General features: G+C 52.2%; 2 protein-coding genes across 3 annotated transcripts; one reads left to right on the top strand and one right to left on the bottom strand.

The window, feature by feature from the left end:
* Positions 1–1,397: 1,397 nt before the first annotated feature.
* TMEM79 (transmembrane protein 79) lies at positions 1,398–7,480 on the top strand. Its single transcript, XM_027530346.1, has 4 exons — positions 1,398–1,517; positions 2,313–3,115; positions 3,372–3,585; positions 6,482–7,480. Exons 2-4 carry the CDS (start codon positions 2,356–2,358, stop codon positions 6,693–6,695), a joined length of 1,188 nt encoding a protein of 395 aa, XP_027386147.1. The 5' UTR covers positions 1,398–1,517; positions 2,313–2,355; the 3' UTR covers positions 6,696–7,480.
* On the bottom strand, positions 5,995–10,649 carry GLMP (glycosylated lysosomal membrane protein). 2 transcript variants are annotated; one of them, XM_027530339.1, is made up of 6 exons: positions 10,485–10,649; positions 9,775–10,032; positions 9,369–9,569; positions 9,026–9,244; positions 8,366–8,622; positions 5,995–8,251 (listed from the first exon to the last, which is right to left on the bottom strand). In XM_027530339.1, the coding sequence occupies exons 1-6, from the start codon at positions 10,596–10,598 to the stop codon at positions 8,086–8,088; spliced, it is 1,215 nt and encodes a 404-aa protein (XP_027386140.1). In that variant the 5' UTR covers positions 10,599–10,649; the 3' UTR covers positions 5,995–8,085. The 2 variants fall into 2 exon arrangements, with proteins under 2 accessions (XP_027386140.1, XP_027386144.1); XM_027530343.1 differs by lacking the exon at positions 9,775–10,032 and having other exon boundaries at positions 10,485–10,643.
* Between the last annotated feature and the right edge of the window lie 724 nt (positions 10,650–11,373).

The raw sequence follows: 11,373 nt of genomic DNA, 5'->3' as shown, positions 1-11,373 counted from the left end.
TTTGTCCGACAGTGGTCATTTGGCCCATCCGTTTGAGCCGAGCCTCTTTCAGATTACTGGATAGATTGATTCAAATTCTCCCTTTTTCCCTATTAAACAAAAAACGTGTATGTGAAAAATTTCTTGGACAGTCAAGCATGACATAAGAGAAAGGCCATCCAATACAGAACTTCTGTACCTGGGCCCTTCAGTTCCCCTACCCCAACTCAAAGATTTCCATTTGCTGTTAATCTCCAACCAGCCCAGCAAACATTTATTGAACCCCTGCCGTCTTCCAGCCACAGTTCTGGGTTCTGGAGACGCAGGCATGAGCAACTCAGACACTGCCCCTCCCCCCATAAAGCTCAAATGACTTTAGGGGAAAAGATCCACAGGAATGAGAAGCAACATTGTTGCTTATGTTTGCATGTGCCTTATGTTTCTGCCGGCCTGGTCTTTCCATGGGAAAGATCACCTTGGATTCCTATTGCTTTCTTAATCTTGCTGCTGCTGCTGCTAAGTCGCTTCAGTCGTGTCCAACTCTGTGCGACCCCATAGATGGCAGCCCACCAGGCTCCGCAGTCCCTGGGATTCTCCAGGCAAGAACACTGGAGTGGGTTGCCATTTCCTTCTCGAATGCATGAAAGTGAAAAGTGAAAGTGAAGTCGCTCAGTCCTATCTGATTCTTCAAGACCCCATGGACTGTAGCCTACCAGGCTCCTCCGTCCATGGGATTTTCCAGGCAAGAGTACTGGAGTGGGTTGCCATTGCCTTCTCTGTTCTTAACCTTAAACCTAACCTAAAAAGCAAAGTGTTCAGTGGACCCATGTACACGCTGTAGTGGGAACATAAATTCCCTTTTTGGACATCAGCTGACCTTTCTGTCCTGAAACAACCTGTCTTTCCCACTCATTGGCCCTTCACTTGCTGTTCCTCTGTCTGGAACACTTATTCTCCAGATTTCCCATCAGGTCACAGCTCAACGATCACTTTGGCAAAGAGGTGTCTCCCTATTGATATTGTCATGTTGGTTTAGTTGCTGGGCTTCTTGATTATCTGTTACCCCAATAGAGCCAGGTTTTAAGCACAGAGACTTTGCCTGTCATCTTGTTCTTTCCTGTGTCTGTCCCTAGAATAGTGCCTAACTAATAATAGGTGCCCAGTAAATACTGAATGAATAAGGGTAGTAATTCTACTTCTTTTGGGGTATCCCAATCTATTTCAAGAGCCCTTTGATGCAGAAACCCACTCTGCCCCCTTTGCTTTCCTGTGCTGGGAGTTCCTACACATCCCATGTTCCCAGAACACACACCTCTAGGCTCAGAAAGCATGACGTCCTCCTTTAATGCTTTTTTTGTCGGCAGATTCAGCAGGGCGGGGCCTTCCCCTTTAAACTGGGCCCCACCTGCTCTGGTCAGACAGGTTTGGAGACACAGGTAAAGGGAGGGAGACCGAAAGGAATACTTGCAGAGCCAGCAGAAGAGCTGGGCAGCTCCTTCCTGGACGCTGGGGACCCTCTACCTCTCTCCAGATGGAAAGTAAGAGGGTGTCATGGGTCCACACAGTAGGGGGTAGGAGGTCCTTGGGGAGGTAAAGAGAGGGAAATCAGCCCCATCCAGAAGCAGTGAGATGGAGGACAGCAGGGAGGGGACAAAGATCAGAGAGGAGGCATGGGAAACAACCTTCATTAGACTTAGAGGTCAGAATGGATCCACCCGGGCCCTCCAGAGACGTAGGGGGTGGGTTACTGAGAAGTTTGGAAACAGACCAAGTATCCAGATTGGAGACAAAAGACCAGGGTGCACTGCCACTGCCAGCTCCTTGGGACAGATCTCTTGGTAAATCATGGGTGTCAGCTGCCGGGAAAGTTCCAGCTGGGGATCTGCATGGGAAGGGGAGGTGTGGAGGAGAAGGGGCAGCTTCTCTGTTCACAAGCTCCTTCATGGGAAGAAAGCCCTTGGCAAAATTCTAAATATCTCCCTTTCCTCCTATTCCTGTGTTAGGGTGGCCATGACCCCAGGGGTTTTGGTGGAGTGGGTAGAAGGCGTGGGTAGAGGCTGGCTGAGGCCATAGCTGCCAGGGCCTGTGCCCCCTGACTCACCCTCTCCTGCTGAATAGCATTTGATGTCGAAAGGGTGCCTCCATTTCAGCTGCTCACTTCTCTCCTGCCTCCAACTGTTTGAACACCTTCCTTCAGATCAGGTTCTCTCTAAGATCCCAGAAGGGGCTAAAGCCTGTGAGGCCAGCTGCCCTGGAGAGTTGCAGTTCTATCAACCCCTCCTAAGGGCCAGAGGATGGCAGCTTCTGACAGAACTTCACTCTGCTCCCTCCAGGGTGACATGACTTTGTGATAGACTTCAGAAGTCAGGTCCCAGGATGACAGAACCCGAGACCCTGGCCCTGCTGGAAGTGAAGGGGCCTGAGACCCTGGAGAAGAGCCCACCCCAGGCCTTGGTCCCCAATGGCCGGAAGCTGGAAGGGGAAGATGAGGTTGAGTCCCTTGGAGCTGAGTCCTCTAGAGTGGGGTCTTCAGCTGAGTCTCCCACAGCCAGAGAGGGGACCGAGGATGGTCTAGACAGCACAGTAAGTGAGGCTGCCACTTTGCCTTGGGGAACTGGACCCCAGCCCAGTGCCCCGTTCCCAGATCCCCCGGGCTGGAGGAACATTGAGCCTGAGCCCCCCGAGTCAGAGCCACCCACCAAACTAGAGGAGTTGCCTGAAGATGAAGCCAGCTTGCTGCCCGAGAAGGCAGCCCGGGCCTTCGTGCCCATCGACCTACAGTGCATTGAGCGGCGGCCCCAGGAGGACCTCGTTGTGTGCTGTGAGGCCAGTGAGGGCGAGCACCGCCGGACCTTCCTGCCTCCCCGGGCCACCCACCCTGAGCCCCCGGAGTGCAAGTGGGCCGAAGCAGTGGTGAAGCCGCCTGGCCACTCCTGTGGGGGCTGTGGGGGCTGTGGAGGCCGAGAGGCGCTGAGGGCCATGGCCTCAGTGGGAGCCGCCCTCATCCTCTTCCCCTGCCTGCTCTACGGGGCGTACGCCTTCCTGCCCTTCGATGCCCCACGCCTGCCGACCATGAGTTCCCGCCTCATCTACACCTTGCGCTGTGGGGTCTTTGCCACCTTCCCCATTGTACTGGGTGAGCCTGGGCCCTGTGGGTAGGGAGGGGGCATCTGGGAGTTGGGCTGGAGGGTAGGGCCTGCCTGACTTGGAGAGCAGGAAAGTTTCCATCACTAGACCTGGACCCTCAGGGCCTCCCACACCCTGTCACCCTGTGTGCCCACCTCCACTCAGGACCACCTCAGCCCCACCCAGGGTGCAGAGCCCATGCCCATGCTACAGACTCTGCCGCCTGCTTCCTCACCTGATCCTGTGTGTTCTCCAACCCCACCCAGGGATCCTGGTGTACGGGCTGAGCCTGCTGTGCTTTGCTGCCCTTCGGCCCTTTGGGGAGCCACGGCGGGAGGTGGAGATCCACCGGCAATATGTGGCCCAGTCGGTCCAGCTCTTCATCCTCTACTTCTTCAACCTGGCCGTGCTTTCCACCTACCTGCCTCAAGATGCCCTCAAACTGCTCCCTCTACTCACTGGTCTCTTTGCCATCTCCCGGTGAGCTGGGGCTGGGGGTGGGGCACAAGGGGAAGTAGTGGTGCTTAAGGGACCTGGGCATCCGAATGTCTGGAGAGCCGGGGAGATTCTGGATTCTGAATCAGCCCAAATGTGCACCCTGGAAAGTTGAGTCCACTTTTTGCCTTGCACTTTACCTCACCTGGCAGCTCCTATGTCTTTCGTAAGACACATATATCAACCTAGAACGGGAAGGGAAGGGCTTTCGGGTGTCACCTAGACCAACTTCCCACCCATTGCAACCACTCCTCTATGACACTCTGGTCGGGTGGCCATTGGCTGAACATTGGTTGAACATCCCCTGTGACCAAATGCTTTGTTCTTTGTAAGGCAGTCTTATTTATCAAAAGTCCTAGTTTTTATAAAGTTCTCTTTTATATTGTGCTGAAAACTTCTGCCCTGATTCTAACCTCTGGAATTTTCTAGTCAATTCAGATCTTTGACAATAGCTCTCAATTCTGACTCCCAACAGTCTACTCTCCCAGTGCTTACTTTGCTAAATGGTCCTGGTCCCTTCTCTAGCCTGTCTCTTTCCATCTAGGTAGGAAATTCTGCTTGTCAAATGGGAGGGGGTGGGGGCTGGTCATGGGATTGTCCTGTTCATCCAAACTGAGGGCACATAGGTCTCATAGCAGCCTCATTACTCTTTCATTTAGAATTTGAAGATCCTTAGGGGTATTTTCATGTAAACTATGTTAACCCAGAAAGGTACCCTTGAATTTCTGAAGTCTTTCAGAAAGGCAGATCTTTCCATTTCTTCCCCCTAATACATTTCCTTTTGTTATTTTCTTTTTAAAAATATTTTATCATATTTATTTACTTATGGCTGTGCTGGGTCTTTGTTTCTGAGCAAGGGCTTTCTCTAGCTGCAGCGTGTGGGCTTGTTTCGGAGCACAGGCTCAAAGCACGCGAGCTTCAGTGGTTGCAGCATGTGGGCTCAGCGACTGGGGCTCGCAGGCTCCAGGGCTGGGGCTCAGTAGTTGTGGCACAGGGGCTTAGGGGTCCCACAGCATGTAGGACCATGCTTCAGCATCCTGGAGCAGGGATCGAACCTGTGTCCCCTGCATTGGCAGGTGGGTCCTTAAACCACCAGACCACTAGGGAAGTCCTGTTATTTTCCATACAGGATTCCAGGTGGCTTTAACTGCTAAAGCATTCTTCCTATTAAGCTAACATCTGTCTTCCTGTCCCTTCTAAGTGTAGTCTAATGGTCATCTGTCCTGCAAGTCTCCTGACCGTCATGCAGCCGTGCGTGCTCTTCCAGAAGATGTTTTCCAAGATAAATATGTTCCTGCTCATGTAACTCAACCTCCCATCTCCTTCTCAGGGAACACTGATCTCAGATAAGAAGTTGGTTTAATTTGGTTTAAGCAGCAAGAATCATCAGGGAGCTAAAGGACCAGCGGTTGTCTGGTCCATCTTACCCGTTTTACAGAGAGAAAATGACTATGAGAGGAAGTAACTACAGACTGGGGGAGAAGAGTTGCATAGGTCTGTCAGCAGCAGAGGCAGGACTAGAACCCCAGTCCCTTCCCTCTCTCATCCAGGGTCCTTCTTTATGGGCAAGTTACTGGCAGCATGTACTCTTCCCTCTATTACAGGTAAAAATATAGGGGCATCTCAATTTTGTAATAGATGGGCCTTCGTAAGTTAAGAGGAAACCGCTGCCCTCCTCCCACTGAGGGGTGTGTATTTTTGAATGGATCTTCCAAAAGGGGAAATTTAGTTGTGCCTGATTCATCCCTCTGGGCTTCAAGCTCTCTTGAAGCTGGCTTCCTTAGTCTCTTCTTTCCCTCAGCCCCTCTAAAATGGCAGGAGAGAGGCTGATGAACAGGCATGGGTTCAAATCATGGTTTTACTGTTTAGCCAATATGTGACATTGGACCCGTCTTAACCTTTTGGAATCTTAGTTTCTCCATCTATAAAAGGGGAAATAAACACAATGGAATGTACTGTAGCTGCGAAATAATGAAGCTCTTTATATACTGATACGACACAATTGCTTCTCAGGTGGGTCAGTGGTAAAGAATCCACCTGCCAATGCAGGAGATGTGGGTTCAGTCCCTGGGTTGGAAAGATCCCCTGGAGTAGGAAATGGCAATCCACTCCAGTATCCTTACCTGGAAAGTTCCATGTACAGAGGAGGAGCCTGGTGGGCTACAGCCCATGGAGTCTCAAGGAGTCGGACACAACTGAGCAATGGATCACACACACACACAATGACATAATCTCCAAGATGCATTAAATGGGGGGAAAAAGTCAATGTGCAGAATAGTCTCTATAGTATGCTCAGTTCAGTTCAGTTTAGTTGCTCAGTCATGTCCGACTCTGTGACCCCAATGGAATAGTATGCTCCCAAACCTCAAAAAAAAAAAAAAAAAAGAGGCAGGGGAGGAAAACATAAATTTTCTTGCTTATATACACAGAAAACTTCACGATGTACAAGAAACCATAATAACGGATGATGTCTGGGGTGGGAGTAGAATAGAGGTGAGGAGGTGAAGGAAGAGAACAGAGTATCTGGGAATCAGTAAAGGAAAACGTTTTACTATATTCACTGGTGCCTTTGAAGTTTGAACCGTGTAAATGTATATTGCCTACTCAAAACTTTTTAATTCAAATTTGAGAAGTATACAAAGAGGGAGGTGAATAATATACACGCTTCATAGAGATGTGAGGTCTAAATTAAATAGTGCCCCTCAAGTCATTAGTACCATGCCTGGCACATATGTCAGTGCATGAACACTGGTTGTTTTTAGAGGTATCAGTTGTGCCAACCAACCCCCATCTGCCTCCCTCACTTTCCACTCTCCGTATCATCAACCTGTTCGCTGATGCACTTCTCTCAAGGAAAGCCCGACCTTTTCTCGCCTCCCAGGCTCATATACTGGCTGACCTTCGCTGTGGGCCGCTCCTTCCGAGGCTTTGGCTACGGCCTGACGTTCCTGCCTCTGCTGTCCATGCTGCTGTGGAACTTCTACTACATGTTCGTGGTGGAGCCCGAACGCATGCTCACTGCCTCCGAGAGCCGCCTGGACTACCCTGACCACGCCCGCTCTGCCTCAGACTACAGGCCCCGCTCCCGGGGCTGAGCTGCCCCACCCGCTTTGTCCCTGGGTGGGATGAACCTCCCTACTGCCCTGACAGGGGTGCCATCCAATCAGAGTGTGGGGTGCTCCCCTTCATCTTAGGAGCCTGGGACAATTATGTGGGAGGGACTTAAACAGTCTTTCAGGGAAAGAGGTGGACAGCCATGTTCCTGTCCCATGCTGAGGACACGGGATCAGGGGCAGAGGCATGGTTCCTTTCTTAGCAGCCTCTGACTGCTGCCACCAGGGCCCACAGAGACTGGACTCTGCTCCCCACTCTGCAGCCTCCTGCCTGAGGCAGCCGGCAGGGCATAGCCAAAACTCTGACCGTTTCTGTGCTGGGTGTCTAAGCAGAGGGCCTCCAAGAGACTGGAAACATTGCCTATGCCTTAGGTGAAGGCTGGGCATCAGATCCAATAGGACTTTCCTGTTTGGTGAAAACCCTTCTGGGGACCTGGGTTCAGGACCGTCCATGACTGGCCTTCATAGGCCCTTTAGCCTCAGCCAAGTCAGTTGCAGCTGCTCCAGCCCAGAGTGGCTGACTCCTCTCTTCCAACCCTTTAGGTCCCTGTAACTTTGCACCTCCAAAGTGCCCAGTCATCTCTCTCCTGTGGGAAGAGGAGCAGACAGGGAAACCTGCTTCCTAAGAGGTGTGTGTGTGTGTGTGTGTGTGTGTGTATGTGCGTGCATGCCCACACGTGTGGTGGCTGGGAGTGGTTGGAAGGCATGGTGGTTGATGTTAACCCCGTCTGAATGTGTATATAATAATAAACGATTAATACCACAGACTTTCTTGGCTCTTCTGTCGGGTTTGCCCCTCAACCTCAAGTGTCCCTTCCTTGTTTGATTCAAACTGCACCAGAAACCTCCCAGCTCTACATATTGAAGAGTGGCTGGCAGGAGCCTGGTCCCATGGCAAGGGAGAGAACTAGGCCTGATGAGGAAATGAGGCTTCAAAAAGAACTTGCCTTCTACGCCCCTCCTCCAGCCCTCTCATTCCCTGGAACCAGGTCCAAACCTGCCCAACAACGCATCACATTGAGAGACAAGCCCTGTGGGAAAAAAACTAGTCTATTTCATGCCTTCCAGGGCACCAAACAGTCAGAAGGCCTCTCTCATTTAGGCCTGTGAGTCCCATTCAAGGGAAATGGGATGGTGGAGCAACGGGGAGGCCACATGGAGGGGACCCTCCCTCTAGCAATCATTCTGTGTCTGGTCCCTCCTCAGAGTTGGAAGGAAGCCCCACCTGGGTCCCCCAGGAAGTTGAGGCTGATCTGAGGTTCTACCAAAAAGGAAGATACGGAAGAGGAGGAGCTGGCTGGGAATACTGACCCTCAAACCTGCAGACCAGCAAGGCAGGTCCAGTAATGTCCTTTCCTCTAGAGAGCAGGCCTCAATTTATGGACTGGTATTCAGAGTCCCGCTTGCGGCCCAGCAGCAGAAACAGGCCTCCTGCCAGCAGCATGAGTGCTGGAGCACCTAGGGCCACTGCCATGATGCCTAGGACTAGTGGGGACAAGGCATCCACTGGAGGGGTGCCCACACCCAGGAGCACGGACCTAGAGCAAGCAGAGTGAGAAAGAGAGGGAGTCAGGCTTAGGAGGGAAGGCCGAGAGGCCTAGCCTTCCTCCACTGCAACCTCCCAAACCCATGGCCCAGGCCTTGACTCTCACCAGCTGAGGTAGTGTTGGTCCCAGTAGCCAGGGCCTGTGGAAGCCCCAAATGTCAGATTGAAGGCACAGGAGTGGTCCTGGGTCTTAAAGAAGGCTCGGACGATGGGTGACTGGGGGAGAAGGTATGCCAAGGTGGGGTGAAGCGGGGAAGATTGGCAGGGCATGGCTGAGTCCCGGCTGCCCCGCTTCTGGGAGAAAGCCACTGGTCGCCACTGCATGAAGCCTGATGGGAGGGAGCCCCATAGCAGCTGGTCCAGCTGAGGAGAAACGCAAACACACAGGTTGAGGAAGACAACAGATGCTTGGCCCTTCTGTTCCCCTGCCCTTTCACAGCCTCCCTCTGTCATGAGCGGTCCTGAATCCTAGGCCTGGTTCTAGAACTCACAGCTGGGTGGCACGGAGTCCTTTCCCAGTCTCAACACTCAGCAAGCCTGCACCAGCTCCCCACTCTGGGACCCCAGGCCCTTGCACATCCCACCAGTCAGAGCAAGAGTCACACTGCACCGCCTTTCCTCTGGGCTAAATGCATTAGCATAGCATTCAGCACTTAAAGGAACTGAATGAAGTATTGCTAAATAGTAAATTGTTGAATGATTCTGAGGTCCTGATAGAGTCCCCCTTCACACGCCCACCTGTCTGCTTTTCTGCTGGAAGCCTCACCTGGAACACAGCAGGGGTATACTCGTCATCGATGGAGTGCTGCTCCTGCATTGAGGGGCAGCCAGGACCCTGGCCCAAGGTGGCTACCTCCAGCCCAAACAGGGAGCGGTTTCCCCGGGGAGAGGCCCCAACCAGGGCCACCTCTAGCTGGCAGGTGTCCGCCGAGTGCAGGAGGCGAGGGGGTTGGGCTGGTCGGCCAGATGTGGAGAAGGCCTGGACCTAAGATGGAAGAGGCATGGGAGAGGTGGGAAGCAGGTGTATGCATATGTTTGAAGGCGACCCCTATCATTAACTCCCACCCTCATAAACCAGCCTTTCGAGTTCAAATTCCCTATATCCTTACCCTGAAGGCCAGGCTGCCATTGGTAAAAGCCCCAGTGGGGTCGCGAATGGGATGGCCTCGAAATGTGGCGCTGAGGGTGGCAGGATCCAGTGAGTCAGTGATGTTGTTCCAGGAGAAATTGGCCAAGGAGTACGGGGGATATGATTTTCCCAGAGGCCTTGAGGCCGCATCAGACATGTTGGTGCTGTCAAACTCAAACAGCTGTGGGGGGAGAGGGGAAGGGGTGGGGAGGGACAAGGTTTGCCCGAGTCCACCTTTCTCCTGAATCACGACCCCGCACTCACTGGCCCCACCCCAGGCTCTCACACACGACTCTACTTCACCTACTCCCAGTCTTCAATTTCTCCCTCTAGAATGAACCCTCTCCTCTGCACTCTTCCCCTCGGATCTCCCCCAACCTCCTCACCCTGGTAAAGACAAGGGCAGAAGAAAATTGGATGCTCTCCTCAGGGAGCACCATCAGGCCCCCGTCAGGATCAGAGGAGAGCAGGAGGCTCCAGTTGACACTCAGGGTGCTGTTGGGGGTGTTGGTGGCCACCAACAGCACTGCTGGGGGACCCAGGCTGCTCCACACATAGTGCAGCGTGGAATTGGTGCCCACTGCCCGAATGTGAAGCAGGTTCTGGGAAAAGTCCAGCCTGTTAGAGATGACCTTCAGAGACACCTGGAACAAGGAGTAGAAGCTGGTCAGGGGAACAGGGTCAGGGAGAGACACAGGACAAAGATGTCTGGGGATGAGAGGGGGCTTGCAAAATGATGGGGAAAGAGTGCAAGAGGAATGTTTGTGGGAGCTAAGAGAACCTCACTGTCAAGGGCAGACATGGGTTGGAGGAGAGGCAGGGAGAGCCCAAACTGCCCTAACCCTGGAGGAGAGATCAGGGCACACTGCTGAGAGGAAGGAAAAAATCCAACACTTGCTTGGACCTGGCTGACTCAGGGCTAAGTCAGGGTCCAGATTCTACCACATCCGTCCTACTCCATAATCCTGTACCGTGACCCACGGCTGCCCCGACTCGTCAATGCAAGCACCTTTCATCCCCACCCTTCCGTTGTCCTAGATTCCAACCACCCTTCAAGGCAGCATATGCTGAAACACCTATTGCTGTAGCCCCTCACCTGGCGGGTCTCCTCCCCTAGCAGGCCAAGTGGAGCTGCCATCAGTAGACTCAGGAGCACGGGGCTGAGGGCACAGAACCCCCAACCCCGGCTAGGCTTTTCATAGCCGCTCATGTGGTCCCAACTTCAGAGGGCGGAAGAGACGCTGGAGTCATGTGACTCACAGATTCAGCTGATCTCTTAAAAGGGCGGGGCCGTCACAACAGTTCTTAAAGAGTCCGCCTCCCTCCCGTATTTGAATTAAGAATGGAATCAGAAAGGTTAGGAGTTTGTCATCCCCAACTGAGCTAGCAAGCGAGCTATCTCAGACTAGATTTGCAGACACACTCCTAACCTCTCCTACCCAACTGGTTCCACTAAAGTTACCTACAAGGGGGCATGATATCTGGATTCAAACATCCAAAGGGAATCTACAGAACGACTGTGGCAGAGAAGGCGCAGAGAATTTGAAAGAATTCGGTGAGGGAATAGCACACCTCAGAGGGTTCTTTCTGTCAATTATTAGTAATTATTGAGCCCCTGGCTATGCAGGTTCTTGTCTTGGAAGAGAGCTCACAATTTTACTGTGGAGAAAAGAAACCTCAGAAAACAAGACATGAAAGTGATACATAATTGTCATAGAACTGAATATATAACTCAGTGCATGCCTGGCTGAATGAATGCACTTCTGGTTTTTGTTCCTTAATCCTAGTCATTTTAGCTAAAAAAAATGCATATGGTACAGTATTTATAAAGTACCAGAAGATATCAGCAACCTGGGTCCTTCCTTGAGACAACCATTATTACCAGTTTCTTATGTGTCCTTCCTAAAATATTCTATGCGTGCTCATGTTTATGTATTCTTTTTTTGGCCACACCACATGGCATGTGGGATCTCAGTTCCCCAACT

The sequence above is a fragment of the Bos indicus x Bos taurus genome, chromosome 3, assembly GCF_003369695.1.
Source record: "Bos indicus x Bos taurus breed Angus x Brahman F1 hybrid chromosome 3, Bos_hybrid_MaternalHap_v2.0, whole genome shotgun sequence".
NCBI classification, from domain to species: domain Eukaryota; kingdom Metazoa; phylum Chordata; class Mammalia; order Artiodactyla; family Bovidae; genus Bos; species Bos indicus x Bos taurus.
Note: the sequence above shows the minus strand (reverse complement) of the source record. Positions and strands in the feature narration are given on the sequence as shown.

What these genes read in the sequence shown, in the direction of transcription:
- GLMP (XM_027530339.1), bottom strand. Translation starts at nt 10,598, where the DNA reads ATGAGCGGCTATGAAAAGCCTAGCCGGGGTTGGGGGTTCTGTGCCCTC. An exon ending in ATGGCAGCCTGGCCTTCAGG is followed by an intron (nt 9,245 to 9,368) that starts GTAAGGATATAG and finishes CTTCCATCTTAG; the next exon opens with GTCCAGGCCTTCTCCACATC. An exon ending in GACCAACACTACCTCAGCTG is followed by an intron (nt 8,252 to 8,365) that starts GTGAGAGTCAAG and finishes TGCTTGCTCTAG; the next exon opens with GTCCGTGCTCCTGGGTGTGG.
- TMEM79 (XM_027530346.1), top strand. Translation starts at nt 2,356, where the DNA reads ATGACAGAACCCGAGACCCTGGCCCTGCTGGAAGTGAAGGGGCCTGAG. An exon ending in CACCTTCCCCATTGTACTGG is followed by an intron (nt 3,116 to 3,371) that starts GTGAGCCTGGGC and finishes AACCCCACCCAG; the next exon opens with GGATCCTGGTGTACGGGCTG. An exon ending in GGTCTCTTTGCCATCTCCCG is followed by an intron (nt 3,586 to 6,481) that starts GTGAGCTGGGGC and finishes CTCGCCTCCCAG; the next exon opens with GCTCATATACTGGCTGACCT.